This window comes from Danio aesculapii, chromosome 11 (assembly GCF_903798145.1).
Source record: "Danio aesculapii chromosome 11, fDanAes4.1, whole genome shotgun sequence".
In the NCBI taxonomy this organism is placed as follows: Eukaryota; Metazoa; Chordata; class Actinopteri; order Cypriniformes; family Danionidae; genus Danio; species Danio aesculapii.
This window is the reverse complement of record NC_079445.1, coordinates 9,496,748-9,524,236: the sequence shown is the minus strand read 5'-3', so window position 1 is coordinate 9,524,236 and position 27,489 is coordinate 9,496,748. Positions and strand designations below refer to the sequence as shown.

The 27,489-nt window shown below is 35.9% G+C and overlaps 1 protein-coding gene across 1 annotated transcript; it reads right to left on the bottom strand.

The window, feature by feature from the left end:
- Nucleotides 1–552: 552 nt before the first annotated feature.
- Nucleotides 553–22,281, bottom strand: slc1a6 (solute carrier family 1 member 6). The gene is given in 10 exon segments (XM_056468730.1): nt 553–820; nt 9,782–9,916; nt 10,835–11,029; nt 11,989–12,222; nt 15,104–15,417; nt 18,687–18,729; nt 18,809–18,894; nt 18,896–19,017; nt 21,800–21,937; nt 22,050–22,281. Coding segments are annotated over 10 exon segments (1,683 nt in total). The 5' UTR covers nt 22,267–22,281; the 3' UTR covers nt 553–621.
- Nucleotides 22,282–27,489: the final 5,208 nt, after the last annotated feature.

The following is a 27,489-nucleotide window of genomic DNA, read 5'->3' as shown; positions in this document are numbered from 1 at the left end:
ATCTAACCTAATTAAATTTGCAGATAGTGTAGGATTTAAAATTAAAATTTATATTTAATTAGTGCAGACGCTTTTATCTAGCCAAATGTAAACTGAGCCGCTTTTACAAATGAGACAGCTTTCTGATCAGAGAAAAGGCATGACCAGATGTAAACAGAAACTTCGTGCACACGCTCAAATTGTTGGAAAGTGTTGAAACAGCCACAAAAGACCTCCACACTTACTAAACTCATTTTTAAGTTTAGCTTTAATATTGTAAGTTTTCCATTTAAAGAAGTCCTTTACTTGTGATCTGACCAAAACACATCCTAATACCAGATGTAAAAAAGGTCATGTAAATTATGCTGGTTTAATGATATTAATCAACAATATTTATTTGTTAATTTTAAAAGACCTCAATGTTTTAACAGTCTTAAATCAGCATTATAAAACTAGCATAGTGTTTGAATTGGGTGCTACAATATATTGGAAATCTTTAATTTAACACAAAAACCATACGTCTGTCAACACACTGTTATCACACTAATATCTGTCGTCTTTCCAATATTTTAAATAGCACGCCTCTGATTTTCAGAAAAATAACAGTGCTTACAGGTGTGAGCTATAAATGTGTGAGGATTGTTACATGGTGGTTTCACTGTTGCGGTGTTTGAGAGAGTCGTTCTCCTGACAGATCAGCTGGTACGGCTTGTCATTTTCCTCGATCACAGAGTTGCTGATTTGTACATCTTGGTTCTGAAGTTCCTGCCGCGACAGATGCTCAACAATCCCCGCGCCAAACGAATCTCCCAGAACGTTGGTGGTGGTCCTGAGTCGATCCCTGAAGAAGCACATGAAAATATTTACATCAAACCCTTTTTACACATTATTAACGCCTCAAAAACACCCCAATGCTGGAGTGTGGCAGATGGTCTCTGAGGTGTAGCTTAATTGTTGAAAGTGAAGTGTTTTTATTATGTTACTACAGAGTTGCTAGGGTGTTTTCAAGGTGTTAAGTGTCGAGATCTTGTTAGATGCACAAGATGTCGAAGGGAATGTGGGCATGTCGACTTCTGCTCTTCGCTTTATCTATTCAGACATTCACATAATACTGAAGGAGACATTTTTAAACTAAACTTTGCTTGGATAAAACTAATGTTTTTAAAATGAGAAACGACAGGGAACACCTTTGTTTAATTATTGTGCACCTCTGTGTGGTATTTCATTGATATGTAGAGATGAACTTTTAAAGATTCTGTTCTTGTTTATTCTGCGGTTCGGTCTGGTTATTTAAAAATCTGATATGAAACTCTTGTGTAATATGCATCTACAGAGAGCATGTTTGTGAATACTGGGGAATGAATGGCTCAGAAATAATTTGTTCTTTCTATTTATGCATCAAACAACATCAGGAATTTTGGGACTGTAAACCGAGCCTCCTCATCAGAAATATCAACAAGTTAAAGACAATATGCAGGCCTTGCAGAACTTCTAGCCCAACATCCTGGGGCTATTTTCTTTTGGGGTAATTGGCTATAATGAATGCCATCATAATCCTTTTACATATTGTATTTTTTAATAAATAATGTATTTTTCAGGACACTTTAACTTATTTTGGACTACCAAAAACTGAGCTGTGCTTGCACAAAAGGCTACCAGGAATTTAGAAATTTTGCAAGCCCTGATGTGACCTCAGAATGTGGCTTAGTAACTTTATTTACTCACTCTGTTGTTATTGTTAACTGTTTTTTTAATGCAATTATATGGCAACAATAATGTGGCAAGCATAGAGGGAAAAAATGGATTTGCAGTATCTTGGTTTTACATATTAGAACATCCCCATGTTTGTATGTTTTCAAGTCTCTGCTAAAAACCCACTTGTTTACCTTAGCTTTTTCATTTAAGCAGTAGGTTTTTATTTTGTGTGATTTCTTTGTCTGATAAACCTGCCTTTCTGTAAAGCACCTGGGGCCTCATGTACAAAGACTTGCATTGAATTCATACTAAAACATTGCGTACGGACAAAGCTGTAAATGTGGGTACCCAGTAAAAAAATCAGATGTATGAAACACTGCGTAAGTGGAATCCCACGCATATTCTCTTTGTACATCTGAATTAAAGTAAAACTGAGTGCACGTGCACGAGCGCAAAACCCCATCCTGCCTCCTCCCCCTTATAAATATGTTAATGACTCCACTTTTTTGCTCGTATCGGAGGTAGACCGGAGAAAAACTGTGTTATTTGCAAGTTTGTTCTCCGAAATGAATAACAAAAGAAAAAAAATAGAGTGGGAGAGTTTAGCTGACGCGGTTAATGCAGTGGGGTCCAAACCTTGCACTGAACGAAATAAAAAAAGAAATGGTCCGATGTAAAGGTGCAGGTTAAGAGGAGAACAGTGGTGCACCATCAAAGTGTGGACCAAAGAGGCGGGGGAACAGGGGATACTTAACTAACACCCTTTGAGAAGAGAGTTGCCTCAATTGTGGGCGACACTTTATTGTCTGTAGTAGTATCTGTGTCTGTGGGAGACACAGATGTATTAGAGGTACACTTCGTTTAGGGCGGTATAGCAGCACCCCTCCGCTCTCAAGGCAGTGCCACCGGCATTTCAGCTGCCCAATCACCCGCTCTACAACCGACCGAGTGTGAGAAGGGGCATCAATGTATCTGCGCTTTTGGTCAGTTTGTGGGTTGTTAACAGCCATGTCTTTAATGGATAACTGCGGCCTTCTGATATGCAGTTAAATAATTACGTTCAATAAAAAAAAATTTTAAATAAAAAAACAACTTAGCTGGAATAATATCTTTAAATACATCACTCAACAAGAAGCCACCCATCGCGCGCCCTGCCACCTTGGAGCCTTCAGATTCAACCATTGACAATGTCCTCTAATAAGGCCAACACTGCCATTGCCATAGACTAAGGGTCGTATACATTTGCAAAAGCATTTATATGTTCTAAATCACATAATTGGTAAAAAAAAAAAAAAAAAAAAAAAAAAATATATATATATATATATATATATATATATATATATATATATATATATATATATATATATATATATATATATATATATATTGTGTCAATTAACCCATTTTATCAATTATAAATTAATAGCAATGTTTTTCACATGTGTTGGTGCGATACTTTGTAGTGTGCAATTTAACACAATTGCCTCTAGTAGTCGCCATTGGAAATAAAACAAACACACATGAAATACACGTACGCCAGACATGAAGTTGGACCTTCTCACCTTCTCACGTTAATTTCATCGTTAGTAAATCCAAAGGTGAGCGTGAAACCTGGCGTACGCAGCGTGATACATGAGGCCCCTTGTGGCTGTTGTAAATGTGCTATAAAATTAAAGTGAGCTGGAACAATATTTACCCGGTTTGGTGAGTGGGCTTGACAATATCTCTTATATTGTCTCAATATACTCATATATATATATATGAAAAAAAAAAACACTTGCCTTTTTTACTCTAGCACTTAATTCTCTGAGCACTAACTGTTCTTTTGCGTAATTAGCCCTTCTTGTGTATATTGCCTCTTCTTGCTAAATCATGAATGCCTCCTCAAATCGTAAGTTGCTTTGGACAAAAGTGTCTGCTAAATGTCTAAAGGTAAATGAAATGTATTATTTGTTTTTGTTAAATTGATTCCAAATGGACAGCACTTCCAGGTAGGTAGTCGAAAACACATTTGATCTAACTCTTTTTTTATAACACACACACTATAAACAGTCACCCATGGGCATCACTAGGCCAATTTTAGGGGGGCTTAAACTATTTACAATTACATTGTAAACATTATTTTACTATTTTAGTGATTAGCCTCACGAAATAAGTGATCGCCTTTAAATTTGGTATGAAAACAGCAGCAGGCTTCAGCTACTCAGCATTTCAGCTCATTCTTCATTTGATCTACAGACCACAGCAGAAAAGATAAATATTGTAAAATAATGTCTGCAGTTCTTTGTAACAGATACAGTTTACAATACGTCATGGGGAGCAATCGGTTTCCCATCTACTGTAAAGTTTTTGCAGCATTCACTCCTCCAGCAAAAATTTTGCTATTTTAATTTCGACATTTAGTTTTGCATTTACAACGTATTAAAGTTTATGTAGTATTAACTTTCATACAGTCAATGGTAGAAATAATTAAAGACAGTGTATTCATTGTAACTGCATATCAGAGTGATTGACAGAGATTGAAACATCATGTAGTGTCTTGTATTAAATATGGTTTTGTCTCTATTTAATAATGACCCAGATCCTGAAATATGTGAATGAGCCTGTTATTTTTTTTATTTATTTAATCTTTGTGTCGATTTAAATTAGAAAAGTGACAGTTTTGTTTTTAATAAATAGAAAGAAAAGAATGCACCTTAGGTATAGAAAGAGGTTTGTACTGCAAACATTAAAATGTTATGCTTGTACAGTAAACGTAAGTGTAATCAAATAGACTGGTGCTACCTGTTGATATATTTACAACAACACACGACTATAATAAAATACTAGTTTTTAGTTGAAGAGCAACAAGAAAGGCAATATCCTCCCTGCTTTCCTACTGTACCTATAAGTAATATTGTCATTCTGATGCATAGTTAGGTGAAAAAGTTCCATATTTTATAGTTCAAATAAGCACTAAATGGACCCATTTTACATATCCAAGGGTCTCAGCAGCGTAAGTCATCACAGTTGAGTAAACTTAGAGTGCAGTTAATAGGAGAGTACAACTAACACTTTTTTCACATTCATATTTGAGACCGATGACACCAGAAGAGGGAACAATGTTAAATTTACTGTCCTGCCCTAGACTCTGCATTTAAAACATAAGCACTAGAGATCCAGCCATTATACTGTAGGTTTTGGTTGTACGATTATAGTCTGAGGAATAATCACACACATTTACACCGTTTACTATGCATTAATTTATTTCAAAACACTACTAGTTTAGAAAATCACATGAAAATTCCTTATATTTTAAAGTTTTATTTATTGCAGCTTAGTAACCAAATAATACATCATAAATAATTAATGAAAAACAAACAATAGTCAATTTCTCTGTTTGGACTTTAAAATAAGTGAAAAAGATTTTGACATTTAAACATATAGTTGAAGTCAGACTTATTAGGCCCCCTGTTTATTTTTTCCCCTAATTTCTGTTTAACGAAGAGACAATTTTTTCAACACTTTTCTAAACATAATATTTTTATAACTCATTTCTAATAACGGATTTATTTTATCTTTGCTATGATGACATATAGATATTGATATATATTTTTCAAGACACTTCTATACAGCTTAAAGTGACATTTAAAGGCCTAACTAGGTTAACTAGGCAGGATAGGGAAAAAAAGTAAAAAATTAAGAACTGCTTATATTCTAGCCTAAATAAAACAAATGAGACTTTCTCCAGAAGAAAAAATATTATCAGACATACTGTGAAAATTTCCTTGCTCTGTTAAACATCATTTGGGAAATATTTAAAAAAGAATAAAAAAATGTGGTGCTAATAAGTCTGACTTCAACTGTAAGTAATAATTTTACAGTGAAAATAAATAAAATTTGTCTAATGTAAATCTACGCAATATATTAGCTAAGTATTTCCCTTCTAAAGAGAACAAATGTAGTCAAAGGTTGTTGAACCTCTGTCTAAAAGGCACTTTTGATCAGTTCTTGTCAGTGCATTTGCGGCATTCTTTCAACTAAGTGCGCCTGGAAAGCGTGAGCATGTTGCTCCCAAGATGTGCGCAAGCCACGTGGCTCCATTGGAAATAACGAACTTGTGTACACAAAAGACGCAGTATGTGAATGGCCCTTAATTAATAGCCTCAGCCATAGTTAATCCAGTGTGTGTGGGTATTAGCCTCAGTGTAAAAGCTCGTAACTTTAAACTAGTGCACAGTGAGAAGCCTTTACAAATAATTAACTGTGACGAATTAAAGCATGGTTTATAGTGAAATTAACAACGTTGCATAATTAACGTTGCATCCCAAATAAGCACTAATTCAATTTTTTGGTCTTTTTTTGTTTTTGTTCTTAGTAATTTGATGTAACAATGATATAAAACAAAGTACAGCTTTAAAAATGTTCATACGTTTTCAAAAAATCTATACATATTATATTAAGCTATTAGGTAATAGTTTATTAGTTAAAGTTATTAGTAGGGCCAGAGAGAATCTGCGGACATTTTTTGATATTTTGGCTGAGAATTTTGTAAAAAAATCTGCGGATTTATGCGGAATGATTCTAGGAGTATCGTAACTATAAATTTAATATATGAAATCAACAAATAATGCATTTTAAACTTTTACTTAATGTTTACAAAAGGTGCACTAAAAGGTGCTCCACGTATCTTACTGATCATTATCTACAGACCTCCAAAATATTCTCCAGCTTTTATTGATGATTTTACAGAGCTGTTATCATTAGTAACCTCTGAATTTGACTATTTTACCATTGCTGGGGATTTTAATATTCACATTGATAATCCAGAAATCAATGCTGTAAAAGAACTGATGACTGTTTTCAACACTTTTGATCTGACTCAGCATGTTCAAGGACCCACACACAATCGTGGACACACTCTTGATCTACTTATAACTAAGGGTTTACACATTTCATCAACTGTTGTTAAGGATGTTGCACTATCTGATCATTTCTGTATTTTCTTTGACATATTGATCACTCCAGCTATTAAAGACAGATCTGTCTCTGTCAGAAAGAGATGCATAAATGAGAACACTAATGAGCAGTTTATGAAGGCCATATCGCTAGCACCAAGTATATCTGCAGACTCTGTTGATTCTCTCCTTGATTTGTTTAATTCTAAAGTTAAAAATGTCATAGATGACATTGCTCCTGTTAAAGCCAAGAAGATAACTAGCAGGCAAAGGGGATCTTGGTCTAGGTCCCCAAGAATTAAAATAATGAAAAGACAGTGCAGAAAAGCTGAGCGTATGTGGAGAAAGACGAAACTAGTAGTCCATTATAATATCTATAAAGACAGTCTTCGTGCTTTTAATATGGAACTAAAAACTGCTAGGCAGACTTTCTTCTCAAGCCTTATAAACAGCAACGTAAACAATGCTCGTAAACTCTTTGCAACGATAGAGAAACTCACAACCCCCCCCAGTCGGATTCCCAGTGAGCTACTCTCTGAAAGCAAATGTAATGAGTTTGCTCATTTCTTTACTGACAAGATCAATAATATCAGAAAGGCAATCAGCTCATCCAATCAGCCAAATTGTGTCGAAGTCAGATTAACTCAACCACAACTTAAGAAATCAGACATTATGTCCGATTTCATGGTAATTAATGGTCAAACCTTAGAAGAGATCGTGCAAGTTATGAAAACATCAACCTGCAGTCTCGACACGCTCCCCACATCATTCTTTAAAACGGTGTTTACCTGTTTAGAAATGGATCTTCTAAAAGTGGTGAATGCTTCACTTCTCTCAGGGATTTTTCCTAACTCACTTAAAACTGCAGTTGTTAAACCCCTCTTGAAGAAGAGCAACTTGGATAACACCATATTGAGCAATTACAGGCCCATCTCGAATCTCCCTTTCATTGGCAAAATCATTGAAAAAGTTGTTTTTAACCAGGTTAACAAGTTCTTAAACTTCAAGGGATGTTTGGACAATTATCAATCTGGTTTCAGACCACATCACAGTACAGAGAGCGCCCTTATAAAGATAATCAATGACATCCGCCTAAATACAGATTCAGGCAAACTAACAGTGCTGGTACTGCTCGATCTCAGTGCCGCATTTGACACTGTCGATCACAGCATACTTCTGGATAGGCTGGAAAACTGGGTTGGGCTGTCTGGGACGGTCCTCAAATGGTTCAGATCTTACCTTGAAGGAAGAGGTTACTATGTCAGTATAGGTGACCATAGGTCGAGGTGGACACCCATGACATGTGGAGTCCCACAAGGCTCGATTCTGGCACCTCTCCTGTTCAACCTTTATATGCTCCCTCTGAGCCAAATAATGAGAAAAAACCAAATCTCCTATCACAGCTATGCTGATGACACTCAGATCTACCTAGCCTTAATGCCTAATGACTACAGCCCCATTGACACCCTCTGCCAATGCATTGATGAAATTAACAATTGGATGTGCCAAAACTTTCTTCAGTTAAACAAAGAGAAAACTGAAGTGATTGCGTTTGGGAACAGAGATGAGGTTCTCAAGGTGAATGCGTACCTTGGCTCTAAGGGTCAAACAACAAAAAATAAGGTCAAAAATCTCGGTGTGACTCTGGAGTCAGATCTGAGTTTTAATAGTCATATCAAAACAGTTAGTAAATCAGCATACTATCATCTCAAAAACATTGCAAGAATTAGATGCTTTGTTTCCTGTGAAGACTTAGAGAAACTTGTTCATGCTTTTATCAGCAGCAGGGTGGATTACTGTAATGGCCTCCTCACTGGCCTTCCCAAAAAGACAGTCAGACAGTTGCAGCTCATCCAGAACGCTGCGGCCAGAATTCTGACCAGAACCAGGAAATCAGAGCACATCACACCCGTCCTCAGGTCTTTACACTGGCTCCCAGTTACATTCAGAATAGATTTTAAAGTATTATTACTGGTCTATAAATCACTAAATGGCCTAGGACCTCAATACATTACAGATATGCTCACTGAATACAAACCTAACAGATCACTCAGATCTTTAGGATCAAATAGATTAGAAATCCCAAGAGTTCAGTCAAAGCAGGGTGAATCGGCTTTCAGCTACTACGCCCCTCGCTGCTGGAATCAGCTTCCAGAAATGATCAGATGTGCTCCAACATTAGGCACGTTCAAATCAAGACTGAAAACACATCTGTTTAGCTGTGCCTTTACTGAATGAGCACTGTGCTACGTCCGACAGATCGAACTACTATGTTTTTCTCTTCTTTTTAATTCTTTTATAACACATTTTATCTGCTCTTATTTTATTTTATTTTATTTCTATTTTTACCATTTCTATTATTTGTTTTTTATTTCTCTTATACTTGTTTCTTTTATTCCTGTTTATGTAAAGCACTTTGAATTGCCACTGTGTATGAAATGTGCTATATAAATAAACTTGCCTTGCCTTACAAAGCAAATCCAATTAGATCCACTTATTTGGTAAACAAAGCAAGTCTCTTAAATAATATCTCTATTAAAAGACAGAACATATTACTTTACAAACTGTATTTTAAATAAATCATGTGAACATTTTAATATTATAATAATAATTATTATTATTATTATTTCACAACATTAGTGAAATGAATTTAAAAACTGAATAAATATAAATCTACACACATTTATCCAAGTAAATACTGTACATAGACTCAATGAGGGGCTAAAAATCTGTGGAAATCTGCAAATTTCTGCACGTGCAGATTCCGTGTGGGCCTAGTTATTAGTAACTAATAAAGTAATGGTAACTAATAATACCTTAACTTTTGCGAATTTGATTGTAATGCAATAATATGCACCTTTTGTAAAGCTGCTTTGAAACAATAACTATTGTGAAAAGCGCTATACAAATAAACTTAAATTGAATGGAGTTAAATATTGTTGCTAATAGTTTTAAGAAAAACACTTAAAACAGCTTCGGTCTTGGTTCATTAACTGAAGAGAAATATTCAATGTTTTCATTTCATTGTTCAGTATTATAGGGCCACAATATTAAAGCAGGATGTTTGAACATTGCTAACACTCCTTCAGATTAGCAGTCTGCATTATGTATCAATAACCTTTGAGAGAGTGCTCTCTACTGCTTCAACGTGACATTTGAAAGAGACTCACAGGAACCAGTCCACCGCGATGATCAGGGTAATGTCCTCTGTGGGCAGTCCTACCGATGTCAATACTATCACCATAGTAACCAGCCCAGCCTGAGGGATGCCTGCTGCTCCGATGCTAGCGGCGGTTGCTGTAATACTGCAGGAAACATGAGGGCTTTTTACATATTTATGCTAAATAAGTTACAGGATACAGTTGAAGTCAGAATTATTAGCCCTCCTGAATATATATATTCACAATTTCTGTTTAACGGAAGCAAGATTTTTTTCAACACATATGTAAACATAATAGTTTTAATAATTAATTTCTAATAATTGATTTCTTTTACTTTGCCATGATTACAGTATAATATTTCACTACAACACCAAATCAGAAAAAGTTGTGACAGTATGGAAAATGCTTCTAAAAAAATAATAAAGTGGTGACTTCTAAATTTATTTTGACTTGTAATTCAGTGCAGACAATGAAACAAACATTATTTAATGTGTTCCTCATATTTTTTATTTATTTATTTATTTATTTTTCATAATAAACAAGTATTCAGGTGTACTTTTGTCCCAAATCTTCCTGCAAAAAAATCTTGGTGGGTAACAGTACAAGGTCTTCATTGTCGCATTTTGTGCTTAAAAATGCACCACACATTCTCTATTGGACACAGGTCAGGACTGTAGACAGGCCAGTCAAGTACCTGTATCCTCTTCCTCCGCAGACAGAAAACTCACAGGAGGGCTAATAATTAAAATGCACCACACATTCTCTATTGGACACAGGTTAGGACTGCAGACAGGCAAGTCAAGTACCTGTATCCTCTTCCTCCACAGACAGAAAATTCACAGGAGAGCTAATAATTAAAATGCACCACACATTTTCTATTGGACACAGATCGGGGCTATAGACAGGCCAGTCAAGTACCTGTATCATCTTCCTCCTCGGCCAGAAAATTCACAGGAGGGCTAATAATTGTGACTTCAACTGTATATTGTTTGCAATTATGAGAATCTTTGTTTGCTAAAATGATGTGAAACAATGCTGCACTGTAGTGGCTATTAAACTAACCTGATGGTGAGGATCTGGCCAAAGTTCAGATCCATGTCATTGACCTGAGCGATGAAAATGGCTGCCACGGCTTCGTATAAAGCTGTGCCATCCATGTTGATTGTGGCTCCGACCGGCAGCACAAAACGTGTAACTCTCTTGTCCACGTGGTTGTTTTCTTCAAGACAACGGAAAGTAATGGGCAGGGTGGCAGAACTGAGGAAGACAGGTAAAATACTAATACTATAGGATCGCACTGTGTGAATAAAAGGTGAATGGCTGGTATTTAACTGTTTTACAAAGACTGCAATAATGCAGTTGTACATTTAATTTTCGATATCATAATTTAAAGTACAGATGAAATCAACACTAATCATATAATTTTGATAGCTCACATTGCTGATTTTATGGTGAACAATTCATCTGTGCATGTCATTAAGAAAAAAAATATTTTGTCCCTGTAATCGAAAATTGAAATCTAAAAAATGCACTTCCTGTTTGTTTTCAATTAAATTCTCAGATTATGTCTGTAAGCTGAGAAAATATAATATACAATTTTTTCTATGCGAATGAAGGACTACTGGGACATTCTGAGCATAGGAGGAGTCCTCCTGGTGTGGCAGTTCCTCAAAGCTCCAATACACATCTCTGCAATTTGCTTACAGTAACGTGTGCTTACCACAAGATCACTTGGATAACATGCAAACTCCACACAGAACTGACCCAGCCGGGGCTCGAACCAGCGACCTTATTGCTGTGAGGCGATTGTGCTACCCACGGCGCCATCATGATGCCCTTTCTATTTATTTTTAAATATTATTAAATAAATTAGGAAATTACCCATGGCAACTTTAATTTAATTTAGTTTGGTATATTTACGGCTTCAGCCCATGGCTCTCAATGTTATTTGTTTTTCGCCCTTCATATGAAAAAGTTTGGGCACCCCTGATCTAACTAAACTAACAAAAAATTTCTCTTTCCCCAGAAGAAAAAACATAATGGGAAATTCTATGAAAATCTTGGTCTACAAAACATCACTTGGGAAATAAAACAAAAATAAAAACTGTATATAAAATAGATGGATCATCTGCAACACTGCTCAAGCTATTTTTACAACATCAGATTACTCAGATGTGTTGCTCTGAGATTTGTAAATAATAAGAATATGTTTGTACCTTGACGAAGTGCCCAGAGCAGTGATGAGAGCCTGCAGTAGCCCAGTGATGAAGGTGAACGGATTCTTCTTGGTCACCACAAAGAAGAGCAGAGGCAGAACCAACAGGCCGTGGATGAGCAGCCCCACAATCACAGACACCGTGTACATCCCTAACTGCCCTCCAACCTGAGCCAGATCCTTCATCTCCACTATCTTCCCTGCTATCAGGAAGAGGATTCCCACTGGAGCGTACCTGCGCAACAGAGAAAGCAGTTTACACTAATAAATTAGGCTTCTGCAAACACAAACAAAGTGAGGCTTTAAAATTGATTTGATTTCAATGTTAAATTATTTATGATTTTTTTTCTAGTAAATGTATGGAAGCCTGTGTTTGACACAAATATGAATCTTTGAATCATAATAAAGAATGGTCATTACATGTTTTAAGTTTCAGCTTAAAATATCACACAAATAATGTTTTATAACTCTTTTAAACTGCCCCTTTTAGGTTTTGATCCTAAGTGTGGTGTTTTAGTGGCTGTCACTTTAAATTCAAATGAGATTGTGCTCTTTTAAAAAGAGGGCAGAGCTACAAACACCTATGTGTCAGCATAGTGGCAGATTCAAAACAGAAATAATGATATCTCTGTGAAAAACTGCTTTTCATGCTTCTGAGCTTTCTATGCTTTCCCCCTCTGATGACATGAACAAAAGAAAATGTCCATCAAAGATTATAAAGATTATAAAAAGTCTAACTGATTTATTTCTACCATTAGTGGCTGATTTTATTCACAGGCTGTTGCCACACAACTGTGTTTAAACCCCTTATAAAAGTGACTTTTGCATCCTTTAGAATAAACTTTTTTTTTATTTGTATGTGGCATTATAAATGTTTCTCATAATTATAACTTATCTTATTAAAATTGAAAATTTAAAAAGAAATAAAATAATGTGTTTATTTTCTCACAAATTGAAAAATAAATAAAATAATGTGTTTATTTTCTCACAAAAAATGACACTTCAGGTGAAATGTAATAATAAAACAGTTAAAAATGCATTATATTTATTTTAAAAGATTCATTTTAATTATAATAGTTATTGTAATAATGATTACTTAGCATGTAATTACTTTGCTATAATTTGTATAATTTGTAACATTATATGCAATTGTCTCATTATTACAGTAATTACGAGTGTTTTACAAAACATTCCGACATTAATTTGTGTTTGTAAAGCAAATTTAAGGTGACGTGGTGGCACACTGGGTAGCGCGACCCCAGATTAATAAAGGGACTAAGCCGAAAAGAAAATGAATGAATGAAAGCAAATTTAAGTAATTTACCGTCATTATTGTGACATTATTTGTTATGACTTACAGCAACATATTCTTACTCGGCTGACGCAAAAATGGGTTTCCAAAACTACTCCATGATTTTAAAAAAGCAAAGATTAAATTAGTAATATTTATATATATATATATATATATATATATATATATATATATATATATATATATATATATATATATATACACTCTAAAAATATCCGTAAATTAGCAGTTTTTTGTATTTTGTGTTTTATTTTATTTATTTATTTTTTATTGTTGTAAAAACAAAATAAAAGTTGTAAAAAGCGACTTTTATAAGCATTTTTAATACTTTAAAGTTATATCTTGTCTGGGTTGGTGTAGTATATTACGGTAAAAACCTTGTAATAAACAGCCAGTACATTTTCTGTTATTTTACAGACTTATTTCTCCATATATTATTTCTTATCCGTTATATTAAACTACTGAAATGTCAATGAAAGTCACTTTGTTAAACTGTAGAGTTTAATTTTATACATCAAAAGTTGATAGAGGAAATATTAACATCCCATAATCCAATTCACAACCTTAAACAGAAAACACAAATTACGGAAAATTATAAAGGGGGAAATAAGTGTTGAACATCACCATTTTACTCAAAAAACATATTTCTAAAGGTGCTGCTGACTTTAAATTTTCACAGGATATTGGTAAGAACCAAAGAAATCCATATATGCAAAAAACTGGACTGACACAGTTTCAATTTACTAGAACTTCTATGCTAAGCTACTTTGATACAATCTACATTGTAAAAGCGCTATAGAAATAAAGATGAATTGAATATGCAAAGAAAACAAAACAAATTCGTTTACAAATTAGGTTATGCTTAATAAAATAAACGACACAGGGAAAAATTATTGAACACATGAAGAAAGGGAGGTGTACAGATGCAGTGAAAGTAAGACACTAACAACACTACAAACTGAACTACACTGTTCCTATTTACTGTGACATTTTATGTGAAGCTGCTTTGACACAATCTACATTGTATAAGCGCTATACAAATAAAGGTGAATTGAATTGAAAAAAAAAAAAAGACAGCAGCTGAAATCTCTCAGTAGTTCTTAAGGAACTCTCTGGCCTTCATCATTATAAATGAATATTAGCTGCTTCAGTCCAACATCTACATTAGCAGGATGATGAAGATGAAACCAGGTTGGACATTTCAGCAAGACAATGATCCAAAACACAGCCAAGGAAGCTCTCAAATGCTTTCAGAGAAAGAAAATCAAGCTGTAGAATGGCCCAGAAAATCACCTGACTTGAATCCAATAGAAAATACAAAATAAAGATCAGATCTAATAGAAGAGACCCACCGAACCATTAAGATTTTTACACTCTGTTGAAGTCTGTGAAAAACTCACACCCGAGCAATTAATGTGATGTCATTTTCCATATGAGCGGCGTCTTTAAGCTGCCATCACCAAAATAGCCTTATATACTATTTTAGTAGTTCAGTACCTTCTCCTTGTGTCATTTTATTGTTATCACACACAACTCATTTTGCAAATTTTATTTTTGTTTTATTTTTATGTTTGTATTATTTAGGCTTTTACCAAAATCTGGTTCAATTCCATGTCAACAGCTCCTTTAGAAATATTATACTCAAAGTTTTACCACATAACATTTTATAACCTGGAGTAACCTTGCCTTGCACGAAAAGGTCTGATCATATAAAAAATAAATAAATAAAAGAAAAAAATTGTGTCATGTCACTGTAAAAATAACTGCCTAATTGCCTTATCTAACGTCCTAATCAGACACTAACCAAATTATGATGGCCACCAAGCGCATTATGGCTTCATTCAGGCAGTCAAAGAAGTCCCGGAGAGCCTGGCCCTGCTGTTTCATGTTTCCGATCACTAATCCAAAGCACATGGAGAAAACTACCAAGCCCAAGGCGTTCACCCCATTGGAAGAGCCAGAGACTGGGACGGCCTCCTCCACCGTCTCCTGGATGGTCTGCAGGACTGTGCTGAAGTTGTACATTTGGCTGAGATCAGTAGAGTTGATGTTCTCTGTCGCATTCACCACGATGGTGACATTTTTTGTCAGCACGGTTTTCTTGTATAGTGTTTTGTACTGCAAAAAAACAAGGATAATTAGTAATATATTTTATTTAGGAAAGCTTTTTTGGAATGAAAAATAATTTGCTTCCTTTAAAACAAATGATTGCTCTGTTAGTGGAGTTTATTTAATTTATTAATAGTTTTTTTTTAGCAATTTAAGTTTATTTATAAGTATAAATGGACACTGTCATCTGAACACTGGTGTGAACCAAACAAGCAATGAAAAGGTGAACACTGGGACAGTTTTGAGCCATAAATCTCCACTTCATCAGCACTTACAATATATATGTACTGTAAAAAATATATCAAACAGTTTTCATTTTATGTGTTTTCTATTTATTTATGGTTGTGAATTGCATCATGGGATGTTGATCTCTGCTCTGTCGACTTTTGATGTTGAAAATTCAGCACTACAGTTTAACAAAGAGACTTTTATTGACATTTTAGTAGTTTGAAATAATATAATGGATATAAATTAATATTTAGAAAACTCTGTAAAATAACAGAAAATGTGCTGGCAGGTATTACAAGGATTTTGTACCATAATAAACAACACGAACCCAGGCAATATTAGACTTTAAACTATTAAAAATGTTTATAAAAGTCACTTTTTTAAACTTCTCAAGTTGTTGGAAGAAAGATAAATATGTCCCATAATACAATTCAAAAGCACAAATAAAAAGGGTGGGGGGATGTGGGGGATTAAAAAACATGAATTACAAAGTTAAGTTTATTTATGAACTAATTTCGAGAGGATCATGTGCTTATGATTGCTTGCAGCTGGCCCCGCATGATTCAATTCATAATTCACCAATCCGACGATTCCTAACCCACTATAAATACCCTAAGTTCTATATAACAGCCATCTTCATTTTGAAGAATCCCCCCTTCCCCCTCTACTCCTCCTTTCCTAGATGGGAGGCACGGTGGCCCAGTGGTTCACACTGTTCTTTCGGTTGAGAAGTTAAACCAAGGTCCTGACTCTCTGTGGTCATTAAAAATCCCATGGCACTTCTCGTATAAGAGCAGGGGTGTAACCCTGGTGTTTGGCCAAAGTCCCTCAATTGGCCCTTACGATCATGGCCTTCCAATCACAGTCTCTCCACTTCACCAATAGCTGGTGTGTGGTGAGTGTATTGGCGCCGTTGTCCTGTGGCAGCCGTCGCATCATCCAAGTGGAAGCTGCACACTGGTGGTGGTGAGGAGAGACCCCCCTCATGATTGTGAAGCGCTTCGGGTGTATGGCCATATACAATAAATGCGCTATTGAAAATACACATTACATTATATTATACTGTAGCCTCATAGCAAGAACGTCACTAGTTCTAGTCCTTACCAAGCCAGCCGACGTTTCTGTGTAGAGTTTACACATTCTCCCTGTGTTCACGTGGGTTTCCCCCGGGTTCCCCGGTTTCCTCCCACCGTCCAAAAACATGCAACTTAAGTTAATTGACTAATCCAAATTGGCACCATAGACATGCTCCAAGTAAGTAGATATCTTTTAAGTGCAATCACTATCTGTTCATAAGCTACTACAGCAGGGGAGTTCTCGAGATCTACCTGAGCTCAAACTCCCCTCTCGCCTTGCAAACGGGAGGGAGCCCCAGGCTCGAGAATCTTATGACTTCAGGGCTCTCTCCAGGGACAGCATGCCAAAAAAGCTTTATAATCAATCATCAGCTAAGTGTGAACTCTAGAAATACATGAAACTGCTAATTTCAGGATATTTTTACAGCAAGGTGCGATGCAATTGTTGTTTGCTAGTTTCAGCTTGGCGCAAGAGTTGTTTTGACATTTTGCACCTCGCTGTTTAAATAGCAAATGCATTTGCACTCATATGTGCGCCCATGGTCGTTCTGATCTAAAAAAAGGAGGCGTGTTGAGGCGCATTGCTGGCGTGATGCTATTTTATGAAACTATAATAGTCTGTTCTATAGACCAGAACAAAGCCAGTCTATTGTCCAGCGCAGAGCATGTTAGTTGTGCGCCTCGCTTACACACTGCTTAATACACACAAGATGTAGAGCAATACGCAAATATCTTTACATATAAAAAAAGAATTGAAATATTAATGATATAAATTGATATAATAAGGATATATATAGGATATAAATATAAAGGATTAAAATATTACAAAACATATTATTTTCTAGCCTACATAAATATAAAAACCATACTTTCATGCCTTCTTCATCTCTGGGGGCTTTTTCAGTTCATTCATGACAATTTGCTTTTGTATAATGTTATTATTATTAGCAGTATTATTTATTAAATGCATATATTTGTTTTTATTAAAAACAAGCTTAGATTTGCCCACCTGTCAGGTTTTAGACCATATGGGGCATACCATGTGTATTAGGATATAACTCAGGGCTTATCTCTCATTGTCACCCTGTAGATGCTCTGTTTAACTGTTTTCTTGCTAGTAAAATGCTCAGTTTTTCCACTTACACTTATTTTACGTCATGTAAATAGCAAATGCGCTACAGCGCGACTCAACTGACTCTTAAACGGAATGGGAGATGAGACTCTGTTTGATTTATTCTCAAAACACACCTATAACTCATTAAGAAGATAAGCTCAACCCTTTTAGACCATGCGCCACAGCGCAAAGCAGATTTTTCCGTCCTTATATTAGCAAAAGTGGATTCTGACATTCCCTTAATGCGTTTGCGCCTTGTGCTTTGCACTTTGTGCATGGATCGTCAAAATAGAGCCCCTAGTTCCTACACTATTTAACTACAGCATCCTGCCTTAACTGAAATATGAGCACAAAGTGAACCGATGACATCTAAGCAGCCAAAAACCAAACAAATCTAAGCAAGCCAAAAATTTCCCTGATATTAGATTTTGCCGAGGGAGTATAAGTTAAGAATAATCAAATTTTTTTGTATTATTTGTTGTTTTTTATAATAATTATTATTTCATTTTATTATTTTAACTGAGTATATTGAGGTGGGTGTGATTTTTCCAAGTAGTATGTGATCCTGGATTAACATCTATGTATCTATAATTTTTGTTCGAAAAAAAATATCAATACCTAATCCCTAAACCCAACCTTTATTGTAAATTATTCCCAAAATCAGAGGGGAATAATAGTTCAATAACAATCATGTAGAAGCAATCCTAACTGTAAGCCTAAATTTAACTTACACTGTAAATGTATCCCTTAATCCTGATTGGCTGATTGGAATGTTGTTCAAGGATCAACAGTCAATGTCCTACTTGTTGAAATCACACTAATCATATATTGACACATGCATTAGGAGAAGACGTACAAACCTGTTTAAAGCAGGCTTCGACTAAATTTGGGGGAAACATGTTTCTGTAAGAAATGAGGGAAATCAGGTCCTGTAAAATCTTAAGAACAAACAAAGATCGGACAAGTGAAACTTTCTCCCCACCTTATAAGGTCCAGAAAAGCATCTGCGGCCTGTACTGGCTCAATGCTGCCACTAGAGGCCACTGGACTATCTCTGCTGCCTTTACCCCGGTTTGATGATAATCACCATCACAATGCCGATGAAAACTGCAATTAATGTGGTCACCATGTAGTAGATGATGGCCCGAATTCCCATCTTTCCAGAGGCCTTGCTGTCTAAAGATGAGATTCCTACAAAAAAAAAAAAATCATGCAGCACCAAGTGACAAAATATATCTAGATGTGAATGTACTGGTGCTGATCAAATAATTGGAATATCTTCAAAAGTTGATTTATTTCACTAATTCCATTCAAGACGTGAAACTTGTATAATGTATACATTCATTACACACAGACTGATATATTTCAAGGGTTTATTTCTTTTAATTTTGATGATTTTTATGGCAACTATTGAAAACTCCAAATTCAGAGTCTCAGAAAATGAGAATATTGTGAAAAGGTTCAGTATTGAAGACACCTGGTGCCACACTCTAATCAGTTAATTAACTCAAAACACCTGCAAAAGCCTTTACATGGTCTCTCAGTCTAGTTCTGTAGGTCAGTGTTCCCCAACCTTTTTATCACTGCGGACCCGTCAACGCTTGACAATTTTACCGTGGACCAGGGGGTGTGTAGGTTGCTAGAAGACCATTAACCATTTTCTCAGAGGATGACAAGCTGACAAACCATTGCTGCAACTCTGATACAAGTTTTATTTATAAAGAAAATTAAAAAGCACTGCAGAGTTTGGGTGTTTTGTGTTTGTCTGAGATAATTAGTCTACCAAAATGTGTATATTCTATACAAAGTATGAAGCTTATCGGTCAAATCTTGTCATGTGACTTGCGTTTGTGGAATTCATTCAACTGCGTGCGTCTGGAAGGCTTAAGCGTATCGCTTGTGTGCACAAGCCGTATACCTCCATGGGAAACAACAAACTTGTGCAAGCTCTAGGAAAGATGCGATAAGCGAACAGCCCCTAAAAGGCCGCCAGCAGTTGATCTTCTTGCACAGACATGGTGGATTCATCTGATTTGTTGACAAACGGGTTGCAGATCCATTCCTCGGCAGTTCGTGGGTCCTTCACTGGGCTTTTCCCCTTAGAAAAGAAACTTTCCAAAGACATCTATTTCTTACTCATTTTGGTGCTTGTGGATTAAATTTTAGCACTCAAGTGACTGCTCAAGTACGGTTATTTTTCAAAATAAAAAGATTGTTCAGACTCAGATAATGAATAAAACGGAAATAAAAAAAAGATTTCTTGTGCGACCCGGTACCAATTGATCCAGGGACCGCTACCAGTCCGTGCCCAGTGGATGGGGACCACTGGCGTAGGCTACACAATCATGGGGAAGACGGCTGATTTCACAGTTGTCCACAAGATGACCATTGACACCTTGCACAAAGAGGGCAAGACACAAAAGGTCATTGCAAAAAAGGCTGGCTGTTCACAGAGATCTGTGTCCAAGCACATTCATAGGGAGGCAAAGGGAAGGAAAAGAAGTGGTAGAAAAATGTGTACAAGCAATAGGGATAACCGCACACTGGAGAGAATTGTAAAACAAACCCCATTCAAAAATGTAAGGGAGATTCACAAAAAGTGGACTCAGCTGGAGTCAGTGCTTCAAGATCCACTACACACAGGCATATGAAAGACATGGGTTTCCGCTGTCGCATTTCTTGTGTCAAGCCAATCTTGAACAACAGACAGCATCAGAAGCGTCTTGCCTGGGATAGACTAGAGTGCTGCTGAGTGCTCCAAAGTTATGTTCTCTGATAAAAGTAAATTTTGCATTTCCTTTGGAAATCAGGGTCCCAGAGAGTGGAGGAAGAGAGGTCAGGCACACAATCCACTTTACTTGAGGTCCAGTGCAAAGTTTCCACAGTCAGTGATGGTTTGGGGTGCCATGCCATCTGCTAATGTAGCTCCACTTTGTTTTCTAAGGTCCAAGGTCAACGCAGCTCTATATCAGGACGTTTTAGAGCACTTCATGCTTCCTGCTGCTGATCAACTTTATGGAGATGCAGATTTCATTTTCCAACAGGACTTGAAACCTGCACACAGTGTCAAAGCTACCAGTACCTGGTTTAAGGACCATGGTATCCCTGTTCATAATTGGCCAGCAAACTCGCCTGACCCTAACCCCATAGAAAATCTTTGGGGCATTATGAAGAGGAAGATGCAATATGCCAGACCCAACAATGCAGAAGAGCTGAAGGACACAATCAGAGTAACCTGGGCTCTCATAACACCTGAGCAGTGTCATAGACTGATCGCCTCCACGCTGCATTGCTGCATTAATTCAAGCAAAAGAAGCCCCAACTAAGTATTGAGGGCTGCACATGCTCATACTTTTCATGTTCATACTTTTCAGTTGGCCAAGATTTCTAAAAATCCTTTCTTTGTATTGGTCTTAAGTGATTTTCTAAGATATTGAATTTGGGGTTTTCATTAGTTGTCATCAAAATCATCAAAATTAAAACACTTGATGTATATCAGTTTGTGTGGAATGAATGTATACTTTATAGAAGTTTCACTTGCTGAATGGAATTAGTGAACTTTCTGAAGATTTTCTAATTATATGATCAGCACATCTATACTGAAATTACAGTCCCTCTTATTGTGCCTTTAAATAATATTAATTTAATATTAACTGTTTCAACATTAAAACTGCAATTTATTTCTGTTATTTAAAACTGAATTGTTCAGCCATCGCTACTCCAAGTATTAAGTGTCAAATTATTGTTCAGTAAACATTTCTTATTATTTTAATCAGTTGTGCTGCTTAATAATTTGGTGGAAAACTTGGTGTTTCTGAATAGACAATTCAAATAAATACACTGTAAAAAACAATAAGTTTAGGAAACTTAAACCATTTGAATGTTTAATGTTTGTCTTAACACTAGAACTACAGAGAAATTCATTTTAATAAAATAGTCACTCCAATAGAGAGTGATGTGTTTGTTGGTGTACCTGTGACAAGGCTGGAGACAATCAGTGGAAGAACAAGCATCTGAAGCATCCTCATCAACAGCTCTCCAGGGAAAGAGAAATACTTCACCTCCCTGATGGACAGATTATGAGGTCTCAGGGCAAACCCCAGTGCCACCCCTACACATAGTCAATGAGACAGAAGTTGGTAAAACAATTTTGAACATGACAGTTCTCTTCTGAACAGTGCTACTAGTACTGGAAACATCCACACACTGATTTACTGCTTTACCCAAAGCCACAGCAGCAACGGTGAATATCACAAACGCGTTCCTCCGCAGGAACGTCTTGACGCCGTTTCGTGTGATGCCGCCCATCTTTCTCCTGCTTCCTGATATCTGCTTCTGTAACACTTGGCACAGGCGGTGGAGGCCTTCGTCGGCACGCTGTGGCTTCTCAGAGTCTTCACTCAGAAACAGGCTAGTGCTGTTTGGGGGCTTCTCGTTCATAATAAGCTCTAACACATGGTCCAACAGGGTTTCATGGGAAACTGGAAGAAAAATTGAGGTGAAAAGAAAATTTATAAATATTATAAATTATAAAACATTCGAAATTAGAAATATTTTTTCATTTTTTTTAAATTTTTTAATCGGAGTTCCAACACAACTCTGAGTCGCCCCCCAACCCTCCCCCCTCCGGAGTAATGTCCCTCTACAGTCCAATAACATGTGCTATAGGTGAATTGAATAAGCTAAATTGGCCGTAGTGTATATGTGTGCATACGAGAGTGTTTAGGTGTTTCCCAGTACTGGGTTGTGACTGGAAAGGCATCCACTGTGTAAAACATATGCTAAATAAGTTGGCAGTGAATTCCGCTGTGGCGACCGCTGATGAATAAAGGGACTAAGCCGAAGGAAAATGAATGAATGAATGAATGAATGAATGAATGAAGTTGGTGGTTCATTCTGCTGTGGCGACCACTGATAAATAAAAGGTCTAAGCCGAAGGAAAATGAATAAATGAGTTGTTACAGCACAAAATGTCAGAGTGTTAGAAGTAAAATGGACTCTCCTTGATAAACGGAACTATTTACACATATCTTTTGTTTTTCAGAACAAAAGCAAACATTTTTGTAGCACATTTACTGCATGTTGCTCTTTTACATACAACAAACAGTATATGATGACCATATGGGTCTGGAAATTAAGGCATAATGTTGATTATGATTATTCTTGTTCCTCCTTTTGTTTCTCCAAATACATAAGGATTTTTTTTATCATAATTTTTTCAGGGTTTTCACATTTAATGTACAGGACAGTTAAGATTATTGACAGGAAAGCATGGGGAGCAGAGAGAGGGAAAGGATCAGCATAGGACTGCAAGGTGGGAATCGAACTCGGTTCACTGTGAGCACCGGTGTGCATGTGTCAATGCACTGACCACTACACCACTGCCGCCGACACAAGGATTTTAAACAACACACAACCGACCACCCCTTACAATAATAAGTACATTATAATGAAGTATACAGTACTTATCCCTTTATATATACAGAGTCCTCCACCAATACTGGTGGCTGGCACTGTGGTTGAATATGAGCAGACTCGAAGTTCGAAAATTTGAAACATAACACAAAAACCGGAAGATGCTCGAGTTTGCTATTGAATGAGAAAAGCAGCCTTTTTTAAGTATATAGGTGATGTTGTTAGATTGTAGTTTTTGAGACTTTCCAAGACCCAATATCCTCTTGAATCTTCGATATATATATATATATATATATATATATATATATATATATATATATATATATATATATATATATATATATATATATATATATTATATATATATATTTTTTTTTTTTTTTTTTTTTTTTTTTTTTGGTAGTTAAACCATCTTACTAATAGTGTCTGAGGAAAAAAAAGACACCTATCCTATTTTGGACTGATACACAACTCTTCTAGGTAATTGTAATTTCTTGATTAATTTCCTATGGGTATTTTCAGTGTTTTTGCTATTTTCTTGCAACCAATTTCCATCCTGAGAACCTCAACAATGTCACAAATCACACAATTATGTTGTTTGGTCATTGGTCTTAAAAATGTGCATTTTTTAATATATGTTTTGAGCGAAGGATCAAAAGGTGAAACAATACTAAATTTTTTTCACAGTGTTCTTTCCTCGTATTTGCCAAAGGTGCATATTAGTGCAGGACACTGTACTGTATTCGCTTCATTTGAAAATACAAAACTGCTCCTGTAGGGGGCATGGACGACCTGTCTTTACACCATCACTGGGCAAAACTATTTATTACCCCTCAGAACAATAACCCACATTATTTACATTAGCAATGGTTTCCAAGTTGTTAATTAAACAATAAAACCATAATAATCATGCAAATCAGCATTAAAGCTCACCACCTTTTCTTGCAAGAAACTACAATAATGTCTTACTCTAATTGATCATAGTAAGCATAAACCCTAAATAAATGCCATATTGAGGTGCTTATCCCAAAGACAACAAAACAAATATCATATGAATTCTAGATAAACAGTGCTCAGAGTCTCCACTGAGACGGTCATTATGTAATCTTTTCACAGGGTTAATTAGGAAAATTCGAGCACACGCGGGTTTGGATTTGACTAACGGCATAAACTGAATAATATTAGTAAATGAATAAATACAAAACACTAAATAATTTACTAATGAGGATCTTAGTTCAACCTATTCAAGTGATACTGCCAATTTCTTCTTTATTTTTTATTTTCCACCAGTAATATGTACAAATTTTATCAATACTCCATCATGCCCTTAGTAATAATAGTGTAGAGTTGATGCCAAAGTTTGAAACTATGACTATATATCACAATGTGACTGTCAATCACACTATTATGACATTTTTGTATCATTTTGTTGTAACTTTACATCTTTTAATTACATATTTAAAACTGCAATACTACTACCTGACAAAAGTCTTGTCATCGATCCCAGTTGTAAGAGCAATAAATAATAACTTGACTTCTAGTTGATCATTTGGAAAAGTGGCAGAAGGTAGATTTTTCAGATGAAATCATCTGTTGAACTGCATCCCAATCATCACTAAAACTGCAGAAGACCTATTGGAACCCACATGGACCCTAGATTCTAACAGAAATCAGTCAAGTTTGGTGAAGGAAAAATCATGGTTTGGGGTTACAATTAGTATGGGGGCATGCGAGAGATCTGCAGAGTGAATGGCAACATCAACAGCCTGAGGTATCAAGACATTTATGTTGCCCTTTACATTACAAAACACAGGAGATGGTAAATTCTTCAGCAGGATAGCACTCCTTCTCATATATCAGCCTCCACATCAAAGTTCCTGAAAGCAAAGAAGGTCAAGGTGCTCCAGGATTGGAGAGCCCATTCACCAGACATGAACATTGTTGAACATGTCTGGGGTAAAATGAAGAAGGAGGCATCGAAGATGACTCGGAAGGGTCTGTATAAATTCTGGGAGTCCTGCAAGAACGCTTTCTTTGCCATTCCAGAAGACTTTATTAATAGTTATTTGAGTCATTTAAGAGATGTATGAATGCAGTCTTCCAAGCTCATGGTAGTCATACACAATATTAATTCTTTTCCCACTCCCCCATGACTTTATATTCTATACTGTACATTATTTCTGTTAAAAGTCAGACCTTACTGTCGTAATTAAATAATTAAAAATCATGGTATAATCATATTTTATTTTAGTAAAGTAAGCATAATCTAGAGACCTTTGCCTTTCATATGAGCCAAGTTATTATTTGTTGCTCCTAAAACTTGGATTGGCAACAAGACTTTTGTCAGGTAGTGTCTCACAATGTGATTATATCTCAGAATTATGACTTTTCCGCATAATTGCAACATTTTTTTCCCAGGCAACTTTACATTTTCCAGTTCCAACTTAAAAATGCTAAATTACACCTCATAATGTGAATTTACAAGACAAGTTTATAACAATATATTAGAAGAAATATGTAATTGACATATGCACATCTTTAAATCACAAATATATCTGATGATTACGACTTTTCAGTTATTCATTTTTATCTAACAATATCTAGATAAAAGATATCTCAAAATGTGACCATATTGCAACTTTATTTCCTCGTTTGTATGCCAATTTACAAATTATTTAACATTTATAATAATAGCATCTTTTCCATGAAGTTGTAAAAAATTACAGAACAGCACCAAAAAAGCGATATTAGTTTCCAAGCTCTTTATTTTTAATCCTAATCAACTTAGTCAACATATAATAAACAAATTAACAAATTAAAAACAAGGAAAAAATGACAGAATTTCCATTTTGAGGTGCATTTATCCTTTAAATCCTCAATTTACCAGTTGACTAAAGTCAAAATACCAACTGCCTGATATTAAACAATAAAACACACACCAATACACCTTGACGAGCAATATTAAGTAAACAATGTCACCTCAATCACTTTCCATTTCGATAGAATAAACCTTGTTATGGTTTTTGACTCACCACTCATGGTTGCTCTGCAGTGGGTTAATGCTGGACTGAAGTGGACACAGGTAAAATGCCGAGCACAGATGAAACAGCTTATTATATGGCCTGACCTTCTCTCACCCTCCATACGACCACATACTGAGTGACACTAGAAGTACGCCGCATACCTTCTGGTCTGATCTAGGGCCAGTTTTCTCTCCAGTGATCAACACCACATGGCAGGATCACTGATCTTAAATCAGCATAAATACTTACACCAACAAACACCCCAGGTGAGCAACTACAAAGCGTACTCGCACCATAATCTTGCCCCATCCTTTCCACTTTGCAAGTATCTGAACCAGAACATCACACACTCAGGAGCAAACAGAGTGTTTATTATGCACACACAGATTGTTATATCTATATCGCACATCAAACAATTCTAATTATTGATTATAGTTTTTTAACGTGACATTTGAATGTAGGCTACACTTTCAGCAAATTAGGCTAATTTATAACCGATTTATAATTTATGAAAGAAGAAAGAAAGAAGAAAGAAAGAAAGAAAGAAAGAAAGAAAGAAGAAAGAAAGAAGAAGAAAGACGACAGTTTAGTCCCTCATTCAAAAAGCTTGCTAAAATCTTTCCTTTTTTAATTAAAGTTCACTTTGCATACTAAAACAAAGGCATCTTACCATTTCGCAGCAGCTCTTCTTGTGTCTCTGTTGCGCGTTCTGGTGAAGCTGAAGACCCCGCGGTACTCCGCGTTTACCACAGAGAAGAAATTGCCGAGAAATGATATTTGCGTGGGAGGGAAGAGTCACGGTTTTTTTCCTGTGAGGAAAAAGCAATGACCACCTGCCCAATAGCGTGCAGAATCAACATGTTAATCAGTCTCATCGGGGGGTGTTTATGCTGTGTGTAGGCTACTCCCGTATGCAACCACAACATCCGCTCGGCGATTATAGTAATGCATTCATGAAGGCTATGACTTTTCGCTACACACTGTTCAGTATAAGTGAAACGTTGTCATTCAGAAAATTATAAAAAAGAAAGATAATACCTTATTCGTAATTTTAAGTATATTGTGGTAAAACATATTTGTAGTGAATCAAAACCTTTCTTCAAAATTGTCCTAAAAATGTTGAACAGCATCCACTCTTGTGTTAGGAAAATTGTGGAAACTTTTGATCCACTACTGATGACTACTTTGACGCCCAATGTGCTTTGCCAAATACATACCAATTGTT